Source organism: Entelurus aequoreus, linkage group LG01 (assembly GCF_033978785.1).
Source record: "Entelurus aequoreus isolate RoL-2023_Sb linkage group LG01, RoL_Eaeq_v1.1, whole genome shotgun sequence".
NCBI lineage: Eukaryota > Metazoa > Chordata > Actinopteri > Syngnathiformes > Syngnathidae > Entelurus > Entelurus aequoreus.
In genome coordinates, this window is record NC_084731.1 from 101,473,495 (window position 1) to 101,495,625 (window position 22,131).

The 22,131-nt window shown below is 40.2% G+C and overlaps 1 protein-coding gene across 3 annotated transcripts in view; it reads left to right on the forward strand.

Moving 5' to 3' along the window:
* LOC133660574 (OTU domain-containing protein 5-A-like) overlaps nucleotides 1-22,131 on the forward strand; it is a 48,894-nt gene that overhangs the window by 4,840 nt on the left and 21,923 nt on the right. For 2 of the 3 annotated variants that reach the window (XM_062064129.1, XM_062064135.1), the window contains exons 2-5: nucleotides 11,341-11,434; nucleotides 11,566-11,630; nucleotides 11,842-11,998; nucleotides 12,088-12,236. In XM_062064129.1, coding sequence (XP_061920113.1) covers nucleotides 11,341-11,434; nucleotides 11,566-11,630; nucleotides 11,842-11,998; nucleotides 12,088-12,236 — 465 coding nt within the window. The remainder of the gene's footprint in view (nucleotides 1-11,340; nucleotides 11,435-11,565; nucleotides 11,631-11,841; nucleotides 11,999-12,087; nucleotides 12,237-22,131) is intronic. The other variant, XM_062064144.1, reaches the window with a different exon arrangement.

Here is a 22,131-nt window from a genome sequence, read left to right on the forward strand (position 1 = left end):
TCGTTCAACCCTTTTTCGATTACGCATGCACCTCCTGGTACCCTAGCACCTCCAAAACCCTCAAATCTAAACTCCAAACATCTCAGAACAAGCTAGTCAGGTTACTTCTAGACCTCCACCCCAGATCCCACCTCACTCCTACCCACTTCTCTAAAGTGGGCTGGCTCAAGGTGGAGGACAGAGTTAAACAACTTGCACTGAGCCTAGTCTATAAAATCCGCTACACCTCCCTGATACAGAAGTACATGTCAAAACTACTTCCTTAACGTAAATGACCGCCATAACCACAACACCAGGGGGTGCTCCACTAACCACGTTAAACCCAGATTCCGAACTAACAAAGGTCTTAACTCATTCTCTTTCTATGCCACATCAATGTGGAATGCGCTCCCAACAGGTATAAAAGAAAGGGCATCTCTATCCTCCTTCAAAACCGCAATAAAAGTTCACCTCCAGGCAGCTACAACCCTAAACTAACGCCCTCCCCGGATTGCTAATAATCAAATGTAAACAATCAAATGCAGATACTTTTTCTTTTTCTTATGCCTTCTGATCTCTCTCTCTCTCTCTCTCTCTCTCTCTCTCTCTCTCTCTCTCTCTCTCTCTCTCTCTCTCTCTCTCTCTCTATGTCCACTACTTGATTTCCATATCCCCCCCCCCCTCCACACCCCTGATTGTAAATAATGTAAATAATTCAATGTGATTATCTTGTGTGATGACTGTATTATGATGATAGTATATATGATAGTATATATCTGTATCATGAATCAATTTAAGTGGACCCCGACTTAAACAAGTTGAAAAACTTATTCGGGTGTTACCATTTAGTGGTCAATTGTACGGAATATGTACTTCACTGTGCAACCTACTAATAAAAGTCTCAATCAATCAATCAATCAATGTAACAGCTGCAGCATAAAATGGAGAGTAGATCTAGCAGAAACTATACATTATAAACAAAGAGAGGTGGCTAACATAGAAGGTGTCAGGTAATAGACAGATATCGTCTATTGCTGTATGGCGAGTGATTATACAGCTGGATGGAGTGCGGAATGAAGGAGTTCTTGAATCGAACACTGTGGGAACGAAGCTGAAGGAGCCTGTTGGAGTATGAGCGCCGCTGTCCCTCAATTGTCTGGTGGAGTGGGTGGGCAGGATTGCCCATGATGGCGAGCAGTTTGTCCAGTGTCCTCCTGTTCCTCACTGACACAAACGCCTCAAACTGCGTGCCAATGGTTTGGCCGGCTTTCCGGATCAGTTTGTCAATCCGGTTTAAGTCCCTTTTGCTGGTGCTGCTCCCTCAACAAACCACTGCAAAGTACAGGGCACTGACCACAACAGACTGATAAAAGATCTCCAACAGCTTGCTGCACACATTAAAGGACCTAAGCTTCCTCAGGAAAAAGAGTCCGCTCATGCCCGTCTTGTATACAGCTTTGCTGTTGTCTTTCCAGTCCAGTCTGCTGTTCAAGTGGACTCCCGGGTACTTGTACTGCCCCACTAGTGCCACCTCCCGGCCCTGGATCTTGATGGGCTCCACAGGGGTCATTCTATTCTTGAAGTCGATGACCAGCTCCTTGGTCTTGTCCACAAATATTAATTCTAAATCAAATATTTGTATAGCTAGGATAATTAAAAAAACAAAACTGTTTACCACCTTCTAAATACTTTTAAAACATAATTAGAGCCCCGTAGACATGAAATAACACCCACAGTGTCACCTTTACACTTTTTTATTCCAATATAATAATGTTGCGAGCAGCGCGGTGGCGCTCGTACCTCACAGCGAGAAGGTCCCGGGTTCGATTCGTGTCTTTCTGTGTGGAGTTTGCATGTTTTCTCCGGGTAAGACTGCCTCCGAAGGCTGATTGGCGACACTAAAAATGTGTGTTGGCCCTGCGATGAGCTGGCGACTTGTCCAGGGTGCACCCCGCCTTCCGCCCGAGTGCAGCTGGGATAGGCTCCAGCTTAGCTCCAAACCCCGAGAGGGACAAGCAGTAGAGGATGGATAGTAATGTTGCATGAGAAAAAATGCAAATTGATTGGTTTGGTTTCATCTAGCGGCCAGTAATACTCGAGTATTTATATTTTCAGTACATTTAGACATTTTATACGCTTGTAAATGTTTGATTTAGGCAAAACATCTATAAGATAGGCTTTAAAAATACGAAAAAAAGAATCAACTGTCTGTTATTAGCATATATTTTTTTTAACAAAATAAAAACATAGCAAAATGGCCACCACTAGCGTTGACTTTTCAGTGTGCGTATGTTTCCTTGGTGGAAAACATGTGGACACCCCTGATCTAGAGACTAAAAATAACCACTCTTTGTTTTCACGTAGACCGAGGGCTGGGCGATACGACTGAAAACTGTATCTGTGTTTTATACGGTCGATATCAATAGTTATTGATATTTTTTATGACCTAAAATAAGGAGGAGGAGAAAGGTATCTTAGATATGAACGTTTTTACTTAAAATGTGACCTTTCTCTGATTAGAATCCCATCAGCTATCAATCAAGGCAGAAACAAAACGTCAACAAAAGCATGGAAAATGTAAACAAAATATTTAAAATAAGCTCTTAAAATGAATCTGCACGGATCTACTCTCTATTTTATGCTGCAGCTGTTACATATACTGTAATATTGTACATGGTAGTTGTTGTATATTGTATATATTATATAAAAATATAATATAATATATCAGCATATATCATATACTGTATATATCATATACTGTATATATAATATGTAAATATTACATATTTGTTATATTTTATATTGCTACTACGGTACATTTTTAGTCTACTTTATAACTGCATTATCCTTTCCATCCTTACACTTTCCATCCTTTGTAACTGAGCTACTGTGTGGAACAATTTCCCTTGTGGATCATTAAAGTTTGTCTAAGTCTAAGACAAGTCTAAGTCTAAGGAATATGTAAGAAATGCTTAATAAACCCGAGAAGAATCAATCTCTGCAGGTTTAGTGGCAGGAAGTTACAGCTGTGCTCTAAAGGGTGAGCGCGGCTCAGGTAGTGTGATCTTTGGTCTGACTACGCTCCATTTGGAAAAAAGTCAATATAAAAACTACCATACTGTGGAGATGACGTCCTGTCTTATCCACACCCAGGCAAAAGTCGATAATGTTCCCGGATCGGCTGTTAGTGCGTCACTCCCGCTGATCAGTGATCACTTCCTGCGTTGCTAGATTACCAGAGAGCGAGTGCCTTTGTTCATGCAACCAACCTTGCTTTGCAACTTCCAGGTTTCTATTGACAAAGAAAAAAAAATAAAATATATATATATATATATATATATATATATATATATATATATATATATATATATATATATATATATATATATATATATACACAGGCCAAAAGTTTGGACACACCTTCTCCTCATTCAATGCGTTTTCTTTATTTTCATGACTAATTACATTGTAGATTGTCACTGAAGGCATCAAAACTATGAATGAACACATGTGGAGTTATGTACTTAACAAAAAAAGGTAATATAACTGAAAACATGTTTTATATTGTAGTTTCTTCAAAATAGCCACCCTTTGCTTGGATTACTGCTTTGCACACTCTTGGCATTCTCTCGATGAGCTTCAAGAGGTAGTCACCTGAAAGGGTGTCATAGTTTTGATGCCTTCAGTGACAATCTACAATGTAAATAGTCATGAAAATAAATAAAACGCATTGAATGAGAAGGTGTGTCCAAACTTTTGGCCTGTACTGTACATATATATATATATATATATATATATATATATATATATATATATATATATATATATATATATATATATATATATATATATATATATATATATATATATATATATATATACAAACCCCGTTTCCATATGAGTTGGGAAATTGTGTTAGATGTAAATATAAACAGAATACAATGATTTGCAAATCCTTTTCAACCCATATTCAATTGAATGCACTACAAAGACAAGATATTTGATGTTCAAACTCATAAACTTTTTTTTTTTTTTTTGCAAATAATAATTAACTTAGAATTTCATGGCTGCACCACGTGCCAAAGTAGTTGGGAAAGGGCATGTTCACCACTGTGTTACATGGCCTTTCCTTTTAACAACACTCAGTAAACGTTTGGGAACTGAGGAGGCACATTTTTTAAGCTTCTCAGGTGGAATTCTTTCCCATTCTTGCTTGATGTACAGCTTAAGTTGTTCAACAGTCCGGGGGTCTCCGTTGTGGTATTTTAGGCTGCATAATGCGCCACACATTTTCAATGGGAGACAGGTCTGGACTACAGGCAGGCCAGTCTAGTACCCGCACTCTTTTACTATGAAGCCACGTTGATGTAACACGTGGCTTGGCATTGTCTTGCTGAAATAAGCAGGGGCGTCCATGGTAACGTTGCTTGGATGGCAACGTATGTTGCTCCGAAACCTGTATGTACCTTTCAGCATTAATGGCGCCTTCATGTGATGATGTGTAAGTTACCCATGTCTTGGGCACTAATACACCCCCATACCATCACAGATGCTGGCTTTTCAACTTTGCTTCTATAACAATCCGGATGGTTCTTTTCCTCTTTGGTCCGGAGGACACGACGTCCACAGTTTCCAAAAACAATTTGAAATGTGGACTCGTCAGACCACAGAACACTTTTCCACTTTGTATCAGTCCATCTTAGATGAGCTCAGGCCCAGCGAAGCCGACGGCGTTTCTGGGTGTTGTGGATAAACGGTTTTCGCCTTGCATAGGAGAGTTTTAACTTGCACTTACAGATGTAGCGACCAACTGTAGTTACTGACAGTGGGTTTCTGAAGTGTTCCTGAGCCCATGTGGTGATATCCTTTACACACTGATGTCGCTTGTTGATGCAGTACAGCCTGAGGGATCGAAGGTCACGGGCTTAGCTGCTTACGTGCAGTGATTTCTCCAGATTCTCTGAACCCTTTGATGATATTACGGATCGTAGATGGTGAAATCCCTAAATTCCTTGCAATAGCTGGTTGAGAGGTTTTTCTTAAACTGTTCAACAATTTGCTCACGCATTTGTTGACAAAGTGGCGACCCTCACCCCGTCCTTGTTTGTGAATGACTGAGCATTTCATGGAATTTACTTTTATACCCAATCATGGCACCCACCTGTTCCCAATTTGCCTGTTCACCTGTGGGATGTTCCAAATAAGTGTTTGATGAGTATTTCTCAACTTTAACAGCATTTATTGCCACCTTTCCCAGCTTCTTTGTCACGTGTTGCTGGCATCAAATTCTAAAGTTAATGATTATTTGCAACAACAATTTTTTTTAATCAGTTTGAACATCAAATATGTTGTCTTTGTAGCATATTCAACTGAATATGGGTTGAAAATGATTTGCAAATCATTGTATTCCGTTTATATTTACATCTAACACAGTTTCCCAACTCATATGGAAACGGGTTTGTATATTTGGAGAATTTTATGAAGCACATTTTTTATTGATATGGATTACGTGTCTGTCACGCTATATATTGTTATAGTTTTATTGCCCAGCCCGACGTTGACCATTAAGTACGATGTAAAAATGCTAACACGTTAGCTTGGGCATGATTGAACTAGTTTAACTGGTGTGAGTTTGTGTACCGGTGCTCAAGCAAGGTACCCATCCCTGGCCCAAAACCGACGTGTCGTGTAACTGATGCCAGTTGTTGATGACCAACCACCACCGTGCATCACTGAAAGAAACAAAACGTGTGTTGAAAGTGATGGAAACGTTACGCAACACAAAGACACATTCTAGAACCGAACAAGCCGGGATGTAAACAAAGCACAAGTAATATTGAGTCAGCATTTCTGCAATAAACTAATGCTTGTTCTAGCGTTTGATTGTTTGATTTTAAATATCATCACTAATTGTCAAATATAGTGTGTTATTTTACACCTCCTGCCCGAATGCAGCTGAGATAGGCTCCAGCACCCCCCGTGACCCCAAAAGGGACAAGCGGTAGAAAATGGATGGATGAATGGATAACTCTGGTAATGTCATGTTTTTTCTTCAACTAAATCAACCTTTGACAAATGTGATATTTTGCACCGTGTTTTCCGGACCACAGAGCGCACTGGGGCTATAAGCCACTCCCACAAAATTTTAGAAGGAAAACATTGTTTTCCGTATATTAGCAGCACCGGACTATAAGCCGCAGATATATACGTTGTGAAATGAGTTATTTACACAGAAATATTTTGTAAATGTTTTGTTTACATACCATTCCATTCCAAACGGTGTCTGTAACACGGCAGTAAAACGGATGATTAAACAAAACAGAAGTCATCGTCATGGACCCACTAGCTGCGCAAGCTAGCTCTCCAATCAGCTAAACAGACTCAATAATTCCACGGTGAAGTTTTGGTGAATATACTGAGGAATTAGTGAAACTGAAACAATACAAAAATAATGCTATTGTAAGCTAATAATACTAACACAGACACTCGTAAACCTGTTAGCATATTATCTAATGCTAACGACGCTAGCTTCATTACATTACGGTGGCACGTACAAATATGCATGAAAACACTCCTACAGACATCACACATGGGACCGTAAGAATTGGTCTAGTTATATTGTAAAACTTACAAACGTTGCTTGGAGGGATGAATGAAGAATCCTTTCGAGCAAAAATGCTATGGACAGTTTCACTTCCGGTTTAAGGCATTAAAATGGCTATACATCTCAATAACTCCATGGTGACGTTTTGGTGAATTTACTTAGGGATTTGTGAAACTGAAACAATACAAAAAGAATGCCATTGTAAGTTAATAATACTACACACACACGAGGTGTGGTGAAATTTGTCCTCTGCATTTGACCCATGCCCTTGTTCACCCCCTGGGAGGTGAGGGGAGCAGTGGGCAGCAGCGGTGCCGCGCCCGGGAATCATTTTTGGTGATTTAACCCCCAATTCCAACCCTTGATGCTGAGTGCCAAGCAGGGAGGTAATGGGTCCCATTTTTATAGTCTTTGGTATGACTCGGCCGGGGTTTGAACTCACAACCTACTGATCTCAGGGCGGACACTCTAACCACTAGGCCACTGACAATCATTGGTACTTTAACTTTAACTTAACACAGACACTCGTATACGTTTTAGCAAATTAGCCAATTCTAACGACGCCAACTTCATTACATTACGATAGCACGTACACATATGCACGACAACTCTACTACAGACATCACACACGGGACTTACAAACGTTGCTGCAGTGAGTCAAACAAACATAAAAGATGGGGCCATAGCACAAACAATAACACTATTTCAGTCCTCTGCTTGGGTTTAATAAAAACTATTGAACACAAAACGTTATGGCCATTAGCGAAGAAAAGTCCATAAATTAGCTGCACCGCTTTATAAGCCACATGGTTCAAAGCAAAGGAAAAAAGTAGTCCGGAATTCATAGTAAAGTAAATTGTAGTAATTTGTCCTCTTGGTGTTGCTGTACGACTTCCGTTAATCACAAATCCGTTGAGTCAGGCCATGTGACACAAAACAACAGTTACACGTAATTTAGCCATTAAAGACACAATATTATTGACAATGTATATTCATGTCAAAAAAACACAGTAAATCACCAGTTCCAGGTAACATGTGTGCATCAGTCTTTAAGATAAATAAATAAGCAAAAATATTGAAATATGTTGAAACACGTTGACAAAAAAAGATAAGTTTACTTCCACGATGAACTGTGATAGTTGATGAGTAAGAATCAGCGTTGTTCCGTCTACCACTTTGAATAAAAATGTTTGAAGTGACTCTTCATGTACGTTGACCATCCCCACTCTCCGTCTGTAAACAAACAGCTGTTCATTCTTCCATGTGAAAGTAGCCGCCTTTCAGCGCCAAAAGCGCTTACAAACGAGAAATAACACTCGAGGGATTAAACGATACGAATATTTATCATCAATGGCTACTCTGACCAAAATGATGTTCGGTGCGTCGCCTAACTTGCTCCGATGTCACTTCCGGTGTGGCGTTTGCGTATTTCGAGGCTGTAAGACGTGTTGCAGGCAGCTTTTGATTATTGTGGTGTGTCGTTTTTATTTGTTGTGGCTTTTGCAGTGGTGCTGTAACTGAAAGTTTTTGTGTTGTCATTTATGATTTTGTCTTGCGTTTATTGTGACCTTTCTCGACCATTGTAGGTATCCGCCATTTTTGTTTGAATGACGGGCAAATAGACTTAAAGTTTAACGTCATTCCATTAAAAGTACTAAACTTCATATAAAGTCGGCCGTTCTTAAATCCAACATTTCTTTTTCTAGTATTGATAAAATTGATCGATTTACTTTTAAAACCATCCTGGATTGATACCTACACTATATTGCCAAAAGTATTTGGCCACCCATTCCAAATGATCAGAATCAGGTGTCCTAATCACTTGGCCCTGCCACAGGTGTATAAAATCAAGCACTTAGGCATGGAGACTGTTTCTACAAACATTTGTGAAAGAATGGGCCGCTCTCAGGAGCTCAGTGATTTCCAGCTTGGAACTGTCATAGGATGCCACCTGTGCAACAAATACAGTCGTAAAATTTCCCCGCTCCTAAATATTCCAAAGTCAACTGTCGGCTTTATTATAAGAAAATGAAAGAGTTTGGGAACAACAGCAACTCAGCCATTAAGTGGTAGGCCACGTAAACTGACAGAGAGGGGTCAGCAGATGCCGAAGCGCATAGTGCAAAGACTTTCTGCACAGTCAGTTGCTACAGAGCTCCAAACTTCAATTAGCCCACGTACAGTACGCAGAGAGCTTCATGGAATGGGTTTCCATGGCCGACCAGCTGCATCTAAGCCATACATTACCAGGTCCAATGCAAAGCGTCGGATGCAGTGGTGTAGTGGTGTAAAGCACGTCGCCACTGGACTCTACAGCAGTGGAGACGCCTTCTCTGGAGTGATGAATCACGCTTTTCCATCTGGCAATCTGATGGACGAGTCTGGGTTTGGAGGTTGCCAGGAGAAGGCTACATTTCGGACTGCATTGTGCCGAGTGTGAAATTTGGTGGAGGAATTATGGTGTGGGGTTGTTTTTCAGGAGTTGGGCTTTGCCCCTTAATTCCAGTAAAAGGAACTTTGAATGCTCCAGGATACCAAAGCATTTTGGACAATTCCATGCTCCCAACCTTGTGGGAAAAGTTTTGAGCGGGCCCCTTCCTCTTCCAACATGACTGTGCACCAGTTCACAAAGCAAGGTCCATAAAGACATGGATGACAGAGTCTGGTGTGGATAAACTTGACTGGCCTGCACAGAGTCCTGACCTGAACTTGATAGAACACCTTTGGGATGAATTAGAACGGAGACTGAGAGCCAGTCTTTCTCGACCAACATCAGTGTGTGACCTCACCAATGCGCTTTTGGAGGAATGGTAAAAAAAAATCCTATATGCAACCTTGCGGACAGCCTTCCCAGAAAAGTTGAAGCTGTATTAGCTTCAAAAGGTGGACCCACATCCTATGGTTGGGAATGGGATGGCATTTCAAGTTCATATGTGAGTCAAGGCAAGCGGCCAAATACTTTTGGCAATATAGTGTATCAACATACCGATCAATCGTTACGCCCCGAGTTTGTATTATAATGTAAGACAATAATGTTTCTTGTACTCATGTTAGCATTGAAGCTAATTAGCCATTAGCGTGCTAGCTTGCGTGTCCCAGTAAACAAGCACTTTAAATAGGCCGTGAGTGTATCAATTTGCGGTTATTAATCCCGGTTTTACGATAATGTTGATTTAAAACTGTAAAATACTCACTGTGGGGATTTTACTGCAGTTTATCATGAATTCTTTATCGTTACAACCCTACTGAGGACAAAAGGATAAAATCCTTGTGTACATTATTGATCATAAATCTGTTTTTACCTGACTGATTTCATGCTAGGCCTGCATTTCCCGCTCAAATACTCCTGAGAGCTCAATCAGCTTTATACAAATTGTTATTTTTGCTTGTAGTCCAACCACCTCATTTGTCGTTTTGTAGTTCCTTTCCCCTGTAAAGCCTTGTTGTTTTGGCAGCTTTGCTAGCAACGCATTAGACGTCTGCGCTTGTTCCTCGTCAGTCAGGTTTTTTAATTTCCCTGCGTGTGTGACTAGAACTGTACTCCCTAAACACAGCTTGTCTCTTAATATGGAGTGAAACTAGTGGGCGCTACAGTACTTTTTTGTTTATTTTAAGGTAAAACTGCATAAAAACTATATACTATACATGACCTGTATTAATGTTTCATGTAGCAGATGCTTTTTAGCAACCTCAAATAGCGTACACGGCATCATTTTCCTAAAAAAAGCTTTTGGTACGATACTTTGTCATTTCCCATCTGGCAACCCTCCTCAGTGTAGTTGCTTTGTGTCATTGTTGGATTGTTCTGTCGCAAGACTCTTATCAACGTATTTTCCAAACTATAGAGCGCACCGGTATATAAGCCACACCCACTAAATTTTAGAAGAAGAAAACTATTTGCCATATAAATTAGCCGCACTGGACTAGTAAGTCGCAGGTATATACGTTGTGAAATTAGTTATTTACACAGAAAGGTTTCATAAATATTTATTTACATACCTTAATTGTTATCAAACGGTGTCTGTAACACGGCAATAAAACGGCTGATCAAACAAAACAGAAGTCATCGTCATGGGGTCGCTAGGTCTCCAATCAGCTACACAGACTCAATAACTCCACAGTGATGTTTTGGTGAATTTACGAAACTGAAACAATACAAAAAGAATGCCATTGTAAGTTAATAATACTAACACAGACACTCGTAAACGTGTTAGCATATTTGTTAATGCTAACGGCGCTAACTTCACTACATTATGATAGCATGTAAAAATATGCATGAAACCACTCCCACAGACATCACACATGGGACGCTTTAGTAAGTCAGAATAGTTTTAGTTATATTGTAAAACTTACAAACGTTGCTATGAGTGGCGAATGAAGAATCCATACGAGCAGTAACGCTATGGACGAATACTTCCGGTTCAAGGAACAAAACAGGAAGTACATTTTCATCCGGCAGCACCTGCAGTGAGCGAACTTGTCCAAAAGATGCTTTTGGCGTCTTTACTATACAAAATGTATCAAAGTATTTGTTTGTAATAGGTTTGCACACCCCTGTATTATACAGTCAGAAATGATAGGAGATGGTTGCCATGGAAACATCCTGAATTGGATCGCTTGTTCTTGTACACAAACACATTGAATTGATGGGTGCGTGTGTGTGCTTGTCAACACATTGAATTGACGTGTGTGTGTGTGTGTGTGTGTGTGCGCGCGCGCGTGTGCGTGCGTGCGTGTGTGTGTGCGCGTACGCGCAGCAGGAGCACTGGTTTGAAAAAGCTTTGCAAGACAAGAAAGGTTTTGTCATCAAGAAGATGAAGGAGGACGGTGCGTGTCTCTTCAGAGCTGTGGGTGAGTCAAGCACTTCTTCTTATGACCACTAGGTGTCCCTTTGTGGAACCTTCACTGTGTGTGTGTGTGTGTGTGTGTGTGTGTGTGTGTGTGTGTGTGTGTGTGTGTGTGTGTGTGTGTGTGTGTGTCAGCTGACCAGGTGTATGGAGATCAGGACATGCACGAGGTGGTGAGGAAACACTGCATGGACTACCTGGTGAGTGACATCATCACCTTGGGAAAAGGGCCCCTGTCAGCAGGGGGCGCCACTGGGCGCGACAGGGAAATAAAATACAGTGGCGAAGCTCTGACCTGCGCACATGTCTGCCAGTAGTGTGCGCTAGCGAGCTTCATGTAGCTGTTTGTCATCCAACAATATTAATAGAAGTACTGTAACATTTGTAATAAGTGGACTTTTTTCCCGGCAGATGAAGAACGCCGATTATTTCTCCAACTACGTGACGGAGGACTTCACTACGTACATCAACAGGAAGAGGAAAAACAATTGCCATGGCAACCACATTGAGATGCAGGCCATGGCGGAGATGTACAACAGGCCAGTGGAGGTGTATCAGTACAGCACAGGTGTGACTTCTTCTTCTTCTTTTTCTTCACGCCTGACAATCTGCCGGCGCCTCCTCCTCCGCGCTAAAACCCGCTTCTCCACCCCGCAGAGCCAATCAACACCTTCCACGGCATCCACCAGAACAACGACGAGCCCATCCGAGTGAGCTACCACCGCAACATCCACTACAACTCCGTGGTCAACCCAAACAAGGCCACCATCGGCGTGGGCCTCGGCCTGCCCGCCTTCAAGCCAGGGGTACGCGCACTGTCCACACACACACACACACACAAACACACACACACACACACACATGATCCTCCTGCAGGTTCACTTACGAAAACCTTGTCCCGACATTTACTTCCTCGAGTTTGAACCTCTTATGAGCTCCGCTTTTCCAAAAAGAGTTTGATGCTAATATACATTGGCTTTGCTAATGACATGCTAATGATTAGCATTAGCAAATTGACACGGCGATTTTAACACCTCTAAATGTGTTAATGAAAACTACAACTATGATGCACGTTACAATCTAACAGCTGGTGTGTAATAAGCACAGTCCTTACAGTATTAACACTGTTTAGAGCGCAACAAAAGACTACTATTAGCAGAGACAGAACTGGCTAGCAGACACACCATAAACTATACACTACTGCCACCTAACGTCTTGGACTTGCAACTGTAATTCCAACTTAATCTTATACAAATGAGACTCAGAAATGTATTAATTAAATAATATACAACAACTGGACAGCAATTATCATAATCAGCTCATTTTGCTATGAAAAAATATTTTTTTATCATAAACAACTTATATTTATTAACACACACAAAAGTATGGAAAATTGGTACCGTTGAGTACCAGAATTGATACCCAGGTACCGGGTATTGGTACCGTATTGGTTCAAATAGGAACCGCTGATGGTATCGTAAACTAGCTGGTGGTTGTCTTGTTATATTTTTTGTTTGAAAAATGTAACTTTGAGCAGGTTGCAAACAGCTCCTTTAAGTTGAAGTGGAGTGGTAATTGTTTATTTGGCGACATCGACTGATCACAATAATTCACAAAGCTAAAAGCTCATGAGGGAGTAAGTTGAATGATGCGGACACGTTTGTTACTGGATACTTTCTAACACACTTCTGCCTTGGAGACTTTGTATGTGTAAGTAATATGCAACTATACTGATGTGATACTTGTTTATGTTGACAATGTCATGTTTTAGACTGCAGTATTATTATTACGTATGTCTGGCTTATGTGCTTTTGTGTGCTTAGCTGTTGTGTAGCTGCTAGCTCCTAACATGTTAACCTTTTGTAAATGACTTGACTAAAATAAAGGAAAAATGGGATTTACTGGTCTTTGAAGGGAGCTGGATTTTGAGGAGCCGTTCCTTTCAAAGAGCCGTTCAAAAGTCTGGCTCATTTTTATAGTTAGTTGTTTTTAGGAAACAATCGATAGTATCGCTTATAAGATAAGATGTTAGAACGAGTTAATTTACACTAATATTACTTTATTGCTTGTATTCCGACACGTAACTTCTTCCTGGAAGTGGAAAAAAGCGGTGGTCAATCAAGCTAAGGTTGCAGTTGTGCAGCAAGGAGCGTGCGAGCTATCTGAGTACACAAGAGGCCTCGATCTTCCTGCAAAAATAATCTAACTATGCAATAGGGTTGTACGGTATACTGGTATTAGTATAGTTCCGCGATACTAATGAATCATTCTGTACTATACCGCCTCTGAAGAATAAGTGATTATTACATTTTAACAGAGGTGTAGATAGAACATGTTGAAAGATAAAGTAAGCAGATATTAACAGTAAACGAACAAGTAGATTAATAATTAATTTTCTACCACTTGTCCTTAATAATGTTGACAAAATAATAGAATGATAAATGACACAATATAGATAGATAGATAGTACTTTATTATGTTACTGCATATGTCAACAGACTAATTAGGAGCCTTTGTTTGTTTACTTACTACTAAAAGACAAGTTGTCTTGTATGTTCACTGTTTTATTTAAGGATAAACTTCCAATAATAAACATACGTTTAATGTACCATAAGATATTTTGTTAAAATAAGGCCAATAATGCAATTTTTTGTGGTCCCCTTTATTTAGAAAAGTACTGAAAAGTATCGATATGATTTTGGTACCGGTACCAAAATATTAGTATCTGGACAACACTACTATGCAATGGAACAAATCTCTATGCTTTATCAAAATAAGAGTGGTTGAGGGATATCAAGGATTATATATCAAGGATTATACGTCTGTGCAAATTACTGTTAGCGTTGTCGCCCTCTACTGGTCAAATTTAGCGTTACGTGTCTTGTGGGGGGTGCTCCAGGAGTACGGGGTCCAGGATACGTTGCTACGCACCATACGGTCCCTGTACAAGCGGAGCAGGAGTCTGGTTCGCATTGCCGGTAGTAAGTCTGACATGGACTCCACCATGTCACCGGTCCTGTTCATTATCTTTATGGACAGAATTTCTTGGCGCAGTCAGGGTGTGGAGGCTTTCCAGTTTGGTGGCCAGAGGATCGCATCCCTGCTTTTTGCAGATGATTCTGTTGTCTTCATCAGGCTGGGACCTTCAGCGTTCACTGGGGCGGTTTGCAGCTGTGTGAAGCCGCTGGGATAAGGATCAGCACCTCCAAATCTGAGGCCATGGTTCTCAGTCCGAAAAGGGTGGACTGCACCGCTTGGGTCAGGAGTGAAGCGCTGCCTCAAGTGGAGGAGTGCAAGTATCTCGGGGTCTTGTTCATGAGTGAGGGAAGAATGGAACGCGAGATTGACAGACGGATTGGTGCGGCGTCTGCAGTGATGCGGTCACTGCACGGGCCGTTGTGGTGAAGAAGGAGCTGAGCCAGAAGGCGAAGCTCTCTATTTACAGGTTGGTCTACGTTCCTACCCTCACCTATGGTCAGAGGTGGGTAGAGTAGCCAGAAATTGTACTCAAGTAAGAGTACTGTTACTTTAGAGATTTATTACTCAAGTAAAAGTAAGGAGTAGTCACCCAAATATTTACTTGAGTAAAAGTAAAAAGTATGTTGTGAAAAAACTACTCAAGTACTGAGTAACTGATGTGTAACCTGTTCGTTTAATGATGACGGCAACAAATAATGCACAAAAACATAAAAATAGCAGTGAGCAAATTCAGAGCCAGGAATATCTCTTAAGCAACTAAAACAATAATATATATTAAATAATAATACATTAACATAAAAAAAAATTATGCAAATTGAGCCACAATAACTTAACAGCACCATAGGCTCAGTAGGCAGAGATTACAAAGGAAAATAACAAGTTAGCCTTTACGCGAACCATAAACTGATAGGTGTGGGCTGCACGGTGCACCTGGGAACACACTGTGCACTTCTGATTGGTGTTTCTATGCATGCGTGAGTGTGTGTGCGACTGTGCGTGTGAGTGTGTGTGTGTGTCTCTGTCTGTATATGAGGCTGCAGTGTGTTAATAAATGTCCCCACACGATTACCATTTGACAGTGATTCATAGCAGGGAAGCTAACATCAGCCTACGGTGACAGCCAAAATATCTAGTAACGTTACTGACCGCGATGTGCTTGAGTTCATGTTAATCATGTGACCGAAAGGACAAGGTCGCGAATACAAGCTGCAGAAATTAGCTTCCCCCGCGGGATGTCTGGGATTACCCTCAGGCTCCTTCTACACTAAGCCGGCTATGGTTGTCCAGTGTAAATCCCACCAAACCTTATCCGTGTCCACACACACACAATGGTCAGCCGGCGCAACGCGACTTAATACGCATGTGCGGAAAATGCGCACGTCATAGTCACCTCCAGTGTTGCTTTGCGTGTAAGTTCTTAAATTTAACTTATCTGAACAATATCCAGTGATGTGGTATTTCAATTAACTGGAATCCAATGTGTTGTGGGGCCGTATTGTAGTGAATCACACCTGACACATCATAAATTAATCAAATCTTTATTGGACTCGTAAAAGTACACTATGTGACAAAGAACATTTTACAACAATCAATCTAGGGATCTAGATATCTGGTCAGGACACTCCTCACTCTTTTGCCTTCACCTTCATTGTCCATTCGTTGTTGGTGACTTTATATACTCCGGACCTAGACGTTGAGTCGGCGACATACATGGCGGACAATAACTGATACAGTCTGCTTTGCCAGTCCAAATGCATTCGCCGTTTTCCGTAGTCTTCACTCGAGGTCCAGGTAATACAAAGCCCACGCTACCTTTTTTATCACATCCACGGGAGCCCGCATTCTCGTTGACTCTCCTTCCACAAATGGACAAAGTTTTTCGCAAAGTAGAATCACAGCTGACCTGGACAATCGAAAGCTCTCTTGCCGTCTGAGAAGTGTTGTATCCCAAATAGCTGCAATCAATTTCTCTTAAGGTATTCATGTTTGATTTCCACAAGCATCTGTACAGACGGAAGGAGAAACACGGGCATGTCTGGATGACTCGCCTTCATATTTCCAGTGGTTAGCTCCGAATTACGAAACCACTTTATTATGAAGCTGGCTGTGGCGCGTTCTTTCTGACGTCACTTCCTGTGTGGGGCGCGGTCTTTCTGGCGTCACTTCCTCTCCGAACTCAGTTTGTAAACGATAAATGAGTCCATACAAAGCTAAGAGCCAGAGATTCAAGAAATACACGGCGCTCTTACCACTTAGGGGCGGTATAGCTCGGTCGGCAGAGCGGCCGTGCCAGCAACTTCAGGGTTGCAGGTTCGATCCCCGCTTCCGCCATCCTAGTGACTGCCGTTGTGTCCTTGGGCAAGACACTTTACCCACCTGCTCCCAGTGCCACCCACACTGGTTTAAATGTAACTTAGATAATGGGTTTCACAATGTAAAAGCGCTTTGATTCACTAGAGAAAAGTGCTATATAAATATATATTCACTTCACTTCACTTCACTTCACCCATGTAAAAATTTGTCCGAGGAGGGGGGACCTTTAACGATAGTTTTTAATTATTCGTTTAAGGGGTTATCCGGCTTAGTGTAGACATAGCTTCAGAGATAGGGTGAGGCGCTCGGTCATCCGGGAGAGGCTCGGAGTCGAACCGCTGCGCCTTCACGTCGAGAGGAGCCAGCTGAGCTCGGGCATCTACTACGGATGTCTCCTGGACGCCTCCCTGGTGAGGTGTTTCAGGCATGTCCAGCCGGGAGGAGACCTTGGGGCAGACCTAGGACACGTTGGAGGGACTACGTCTCACAGCTGGCCTGGGAACGCCTCTGTATCCCCCCTGTAGAACTAGAGGAGGTGGCCGGGGACAGGGAAGTCTGGGCATCTCTGCTTAGACTGCTGCCCCTGTGACCTGGACTCGGATAAGCGGCGGAAAAATGGATGGGTGGATGAATTAATAAACGATGTTTGATTGTTCCTCTCAGACTAAAAACAACACAACCACTAATACAAAAGGCATCACAAAGTCAGCAATTTCAATACAAAGCAAACTAAATATCTTTATACACAAATTATTTTTACTTACAAATGATTGACCAAGTTTCGTGATGAAGCCTAAATGCCGGGATTTTTACCACTGCTTGTCTGGATCAATGTGTCCTTCGCTTAAAATGTCCGCCAGAAAACAATGACTCAATCACTTGCTTGGGGTAAAACATTTATACTTTTTTGTCCAGTCGTTGGTAAAAGTCCGATTTTTGATATTTTTTTTTATTTTTTTTCCAGGGTTGAATGAGTAGTCTTCTTTTACTCACCCTACTGCTGCTTCACTGTGACACACATGCCTCACTGTTTCCCCCTGTGGGGTGGCGGGAACACTGCACACATGATCAACCCCAGTTTAAAAAAAAGTTAAAGTACCAATGATTGTCACACACACACTAGGTGTGGCGAAATGAAATGGTTTCATCATGCCTATTTGGGCGATGTTCAGCGGGCCAAATGAAAAGCTTTGGCGGGCCGGATGTTGCGTTAAATAGGCCTGGTTTAGGAAGTACGAATTGTTTTAGATATATTGTAAAACTTAAAAATGTTGCTTGGAGTGATAAACGAAGAATCCTTTCGAGCAAAGACGCTATGGATGCTTATTTCCGGTTCACGGCATCAAACAGGAAGTACATTTCCAACCTGCAATACCTGCAGTGAGCAAACTCGTCCAAAAGATGGCGCCATAGCCCAAACAATAACACTATATCACCCCTCTGCTTGGGTTTAATGTAAACCATTGAACACAAAACATTATGGGCATTAGCGGGAAAAAAATCCATAATTTAGCCGCTCCGTTTTATAAGCCATAGGGCTCAAAATCTAGGAATAAAGTAGCGGTTTATAGTCCATAATTTTCAGTACTCATTCTCTTAAACTGATGTACTATAACATCATGTGGTTTGTTCTGCACATATGTAGCAACGTGTTCATTTGGACACATTTCTTTAATCACACATGAAGTTAGAAGGGGATACATAATATTTCAACATATTTACGTGCGCCCAGAAAATGTGTCCCCAGTTGTAAGTACAACACAATTTACAGATGATCAAAAACATTTATATGGGTATAAATGTCACAGGTTACATTACCAACAACACCTTTGACAACCAAGGCATGAACGTAACAATCGACATTTTGTATGTTATTACTGATAAGCAGCGTATACAGCGTGTCCAAAATGTTGCCTTTAGCTTAAGGCACATAACTCCGCCCTCTCTGAAAGCTCTCTGGCAGGGGATACAAAGATTGCTACTGTGACATCTAGTGGACAAATTTAAAACCGCAGTTTCTTTCACTCAAAAATTTCAGCTTGTTTTTATACTTTGCAAACTCATCTCGCGGACCGGACCCGTGCTGGCCTTACGTTTGACACCCCTGCTTTAGACTAATGAACCCCAAAAGTAAATCACAAAAATAAATACAACAACAACAACAACAAAAAATTAAAATATATATTAGTTTTTTTATGCACAAATAGATATGTTTTCTAATATAAAAAAAAAAGTTATTCCAAATGCTGCTACGTTTCCTTTACCTTTGACTCAATTTTCTAGTCCAGTTTCCAGTCCGATAACACGCACGTTCAGAGTGGGCAATTGCTGACGCTAAATTTGCATGTTCATAAGAAACAACTCCGAAATGATTGGCTCACTACTGGGAATCAGATCTCATCGTTCACTTATAAGAGTCGTTCAAAGGACTCCCGAACGTCACATCTCGACTTGACTTGTAGCATCAAGCTAGTTGGTGCTTAGTGCTTGTAAATAAAGACGGACTTCCTTCCATTAAAGCAGGGGTCACCAACCTTTTTGAAACCAAGAGCTACTTCTTGGGTACTGATTAATGCGAAGGGCTACCAGTTTGATACACACTTAAATAAATTGCCAGAAATAGCCAATTTGCTCAATTTACCTTTAACTCTATGTTATTATTAATAATTAATGATATTTACACTTAATTGAACTGTTTAAAAGAGGAGAAAACACGAAAAAAATGACAATTCAATTTTGAAACATAGTTTATCTTCAATTTCGACTCTTTAAAATTCAAAATTCAACCGAAAAAAAGAAGAGAAAAACTAGCTAATTCGAATCTTTTTGAAAAAATTAAAAAAAGAATTTATGGAACATCATTAGTAATTTTTCCTGATTAAGATTAATTTTAGAATTTTGATGACATGTTTTAAATAGGTTAAAATCCAATCTACACTTTGTTAGAATATATAACAAATTGGACCAAGCTATATTTCTAACAAAGACAAATCATTATTTCTTCTAGATTTTCCAGAACAAAATTTTAAAAGAAATTCAAAAGACTTTGAAATAAGATTTAAATTTGATTCTACAGATTTTCTAGATTTGCCAGAAAATAATTTTTTTGAATTTTAATCATAGTAAGTTTGAAGAAATATTTCACAAATATTCTTCGTCGAAAAAACAGAAGCTAAAATGAAGAATTAAATTAAAATGTATTTATTATTCTTTACGATAAAAAAAATAAATTTACTTGAACATTGATTTAAATTGTCAGGAAAGAAGAGGAAGTAATTTAAAAGGTAAAAAGGTAAATGTGTTTAAAAATCCTAAAATCATTTTTAAGGTTGTATTTTTTCTCTAAAATTGTCTTTCTGAAAGTTATAAGAAGCAAAGTAAAAATATTAATGAATTTATTTAAACAAGTGAAGACCAAGTCTTTTCAAATTCTATTTGAGTCTTGTCTCTCTTAGAATTAAAAATGTCGAGCAAAGCGAGACCAGCTTGCTAGTAAATAAATGAAATTTAAAAAATAGAGGCAGCTCACTGGTAAGTGCTGCTATTTGAGCTATTTTTAGAACAGGCCAGCGGGCTACTCATCTGGTCCTTACGGGCTACCTGGTGCCCGCGGGCACCGCGTTGGTGACCCCTGCATTAAAGCTTCACGTACGCTGCTTTGGAGATAATTCTTCATTATGAACCAAAAAAAAAAAATTTGAAGATGGAAAAAAAATATTTTTTGGGCAAAATAGTTGCACATTTTTCTTTTTTGGTTAGAAATCCTTTTTTGTTTCAATTCTTTAAATTTTCCCACTTGGATGATGGTGTGACCATATATGGGCGTGGCTGCTGACTACTTCTGCCCTAAACACATTTGAAGGGAAAATACCAAAGACTAGGCCATTGTTGACCAATAAAAAAGGCTTTTGGCGTACTGTTCTAGGGAGGTTAATTTGTGTCTTTATTACGAAATATTTTTTGGACACTGAATTTTGTGAACTGATTTTTTTCCTACATTAAATTATGCTGACAATTTCATTGAATACAAATGTGTGAGGTAAATGTGTGTGTTTAAAAATTCAGTGTATAATTCAGTGGCCTTGTGGTTAGAGTGTCCGCTCTGAGATCGGTAGGTCGTGAGTTCAAACCCCGGCCGAGTCATACCAAAGACTATAAAAATGGGACCCATGACCTCCCTGCTTGGCACTCAGCATCGAGGGTTGGAATTGGGGGTTAAATCACCAAAATGATTCCCGGGCGCGGCCACCGCTGCTGCTCACTGCTCCCCTCACCTCCCAGGGGGTGGAACAAGGGGATGGGTCAAATGCAGAGGACACATTTCACCACACCTAGTGTGTGTGTGACAGTCATTGGTACTTTAACTTGAACTTTTCACTGTATTAAAAATCAGTGTATAAAAAATTCAGTGTATAAAATATTTGGTGTATAAAAATCAGTGTATAAAAAATTCAGTATAAAAATTTAGGGTATAAAAAATTCAGGGTATCAACATCAGTGTATAAAAAAATGTAATCTATAAAATATTCAGTATATAAAAATGTTGTGTATCAAAATCAGTATATAAAAGATTAAGAGTAGAAAAAACCAGTGTATCAAAAATTTGGCGCAAAAAAATTCAGTGTAAAAAAAAAAAAAAAATCAGTGCAGAATTTTTTTTCAAAACTCAATCAAGAAGGCTGACTGACACGGATCACGTGACCGCGAACTTGACATCTCATTGGTTGGTTCAGAGACAGGACTGATCGCTTCAGTTTTAATTTAATGGAACTTGGTCTTGAGTTTTGAAGCAGCAAATTTTTACACACTGAATTTTAAAACACTGTATTTTAACAAAATGATTTTTTAAACACACATTTTGCTCACAATTTTTTATTTGATTCAATTTTACATCATTTGATGTAAAAAAAAAAAAAATCTGTTCACAAAATTGAAACATAAAATGTGGATTTAGAATTATTGGTCCCCGTAGGGAAATTATTTTTTACCGACCGTACATTTAGACAATAAACATTACACATCACGGACAAAAATAGCAAAAAGACATCATACATGACAGTGACAACACCAACACATTTACAGGCTTGTCAGACAGGTCGGCCAGGCCTGCTGTGTAGGGCAGCTTTAGCTGCAGGGGTAAGGCTTTTCCCGAGGCGTGCCCTCCGGAATTTGATGGTAGTGGGATGATATATTGGTGTAGTGGGTGAGTGATATCCTGGACTATTGTGTTTGCCAGTCGAATGATGGACCTGTGGTTTGGATCTGAGATGTTGGGTGTGGGTAGGCCGATGATTTTAGCTGCTGTGTTCGTAATGCGTGTGAGTTTGTTCCGGTTGGTTACAGAAAGCATAGTGAAGAAACATGTGGAACATTACAGAAAGATGGGTTGAACAATGCTTTGGTACAGTA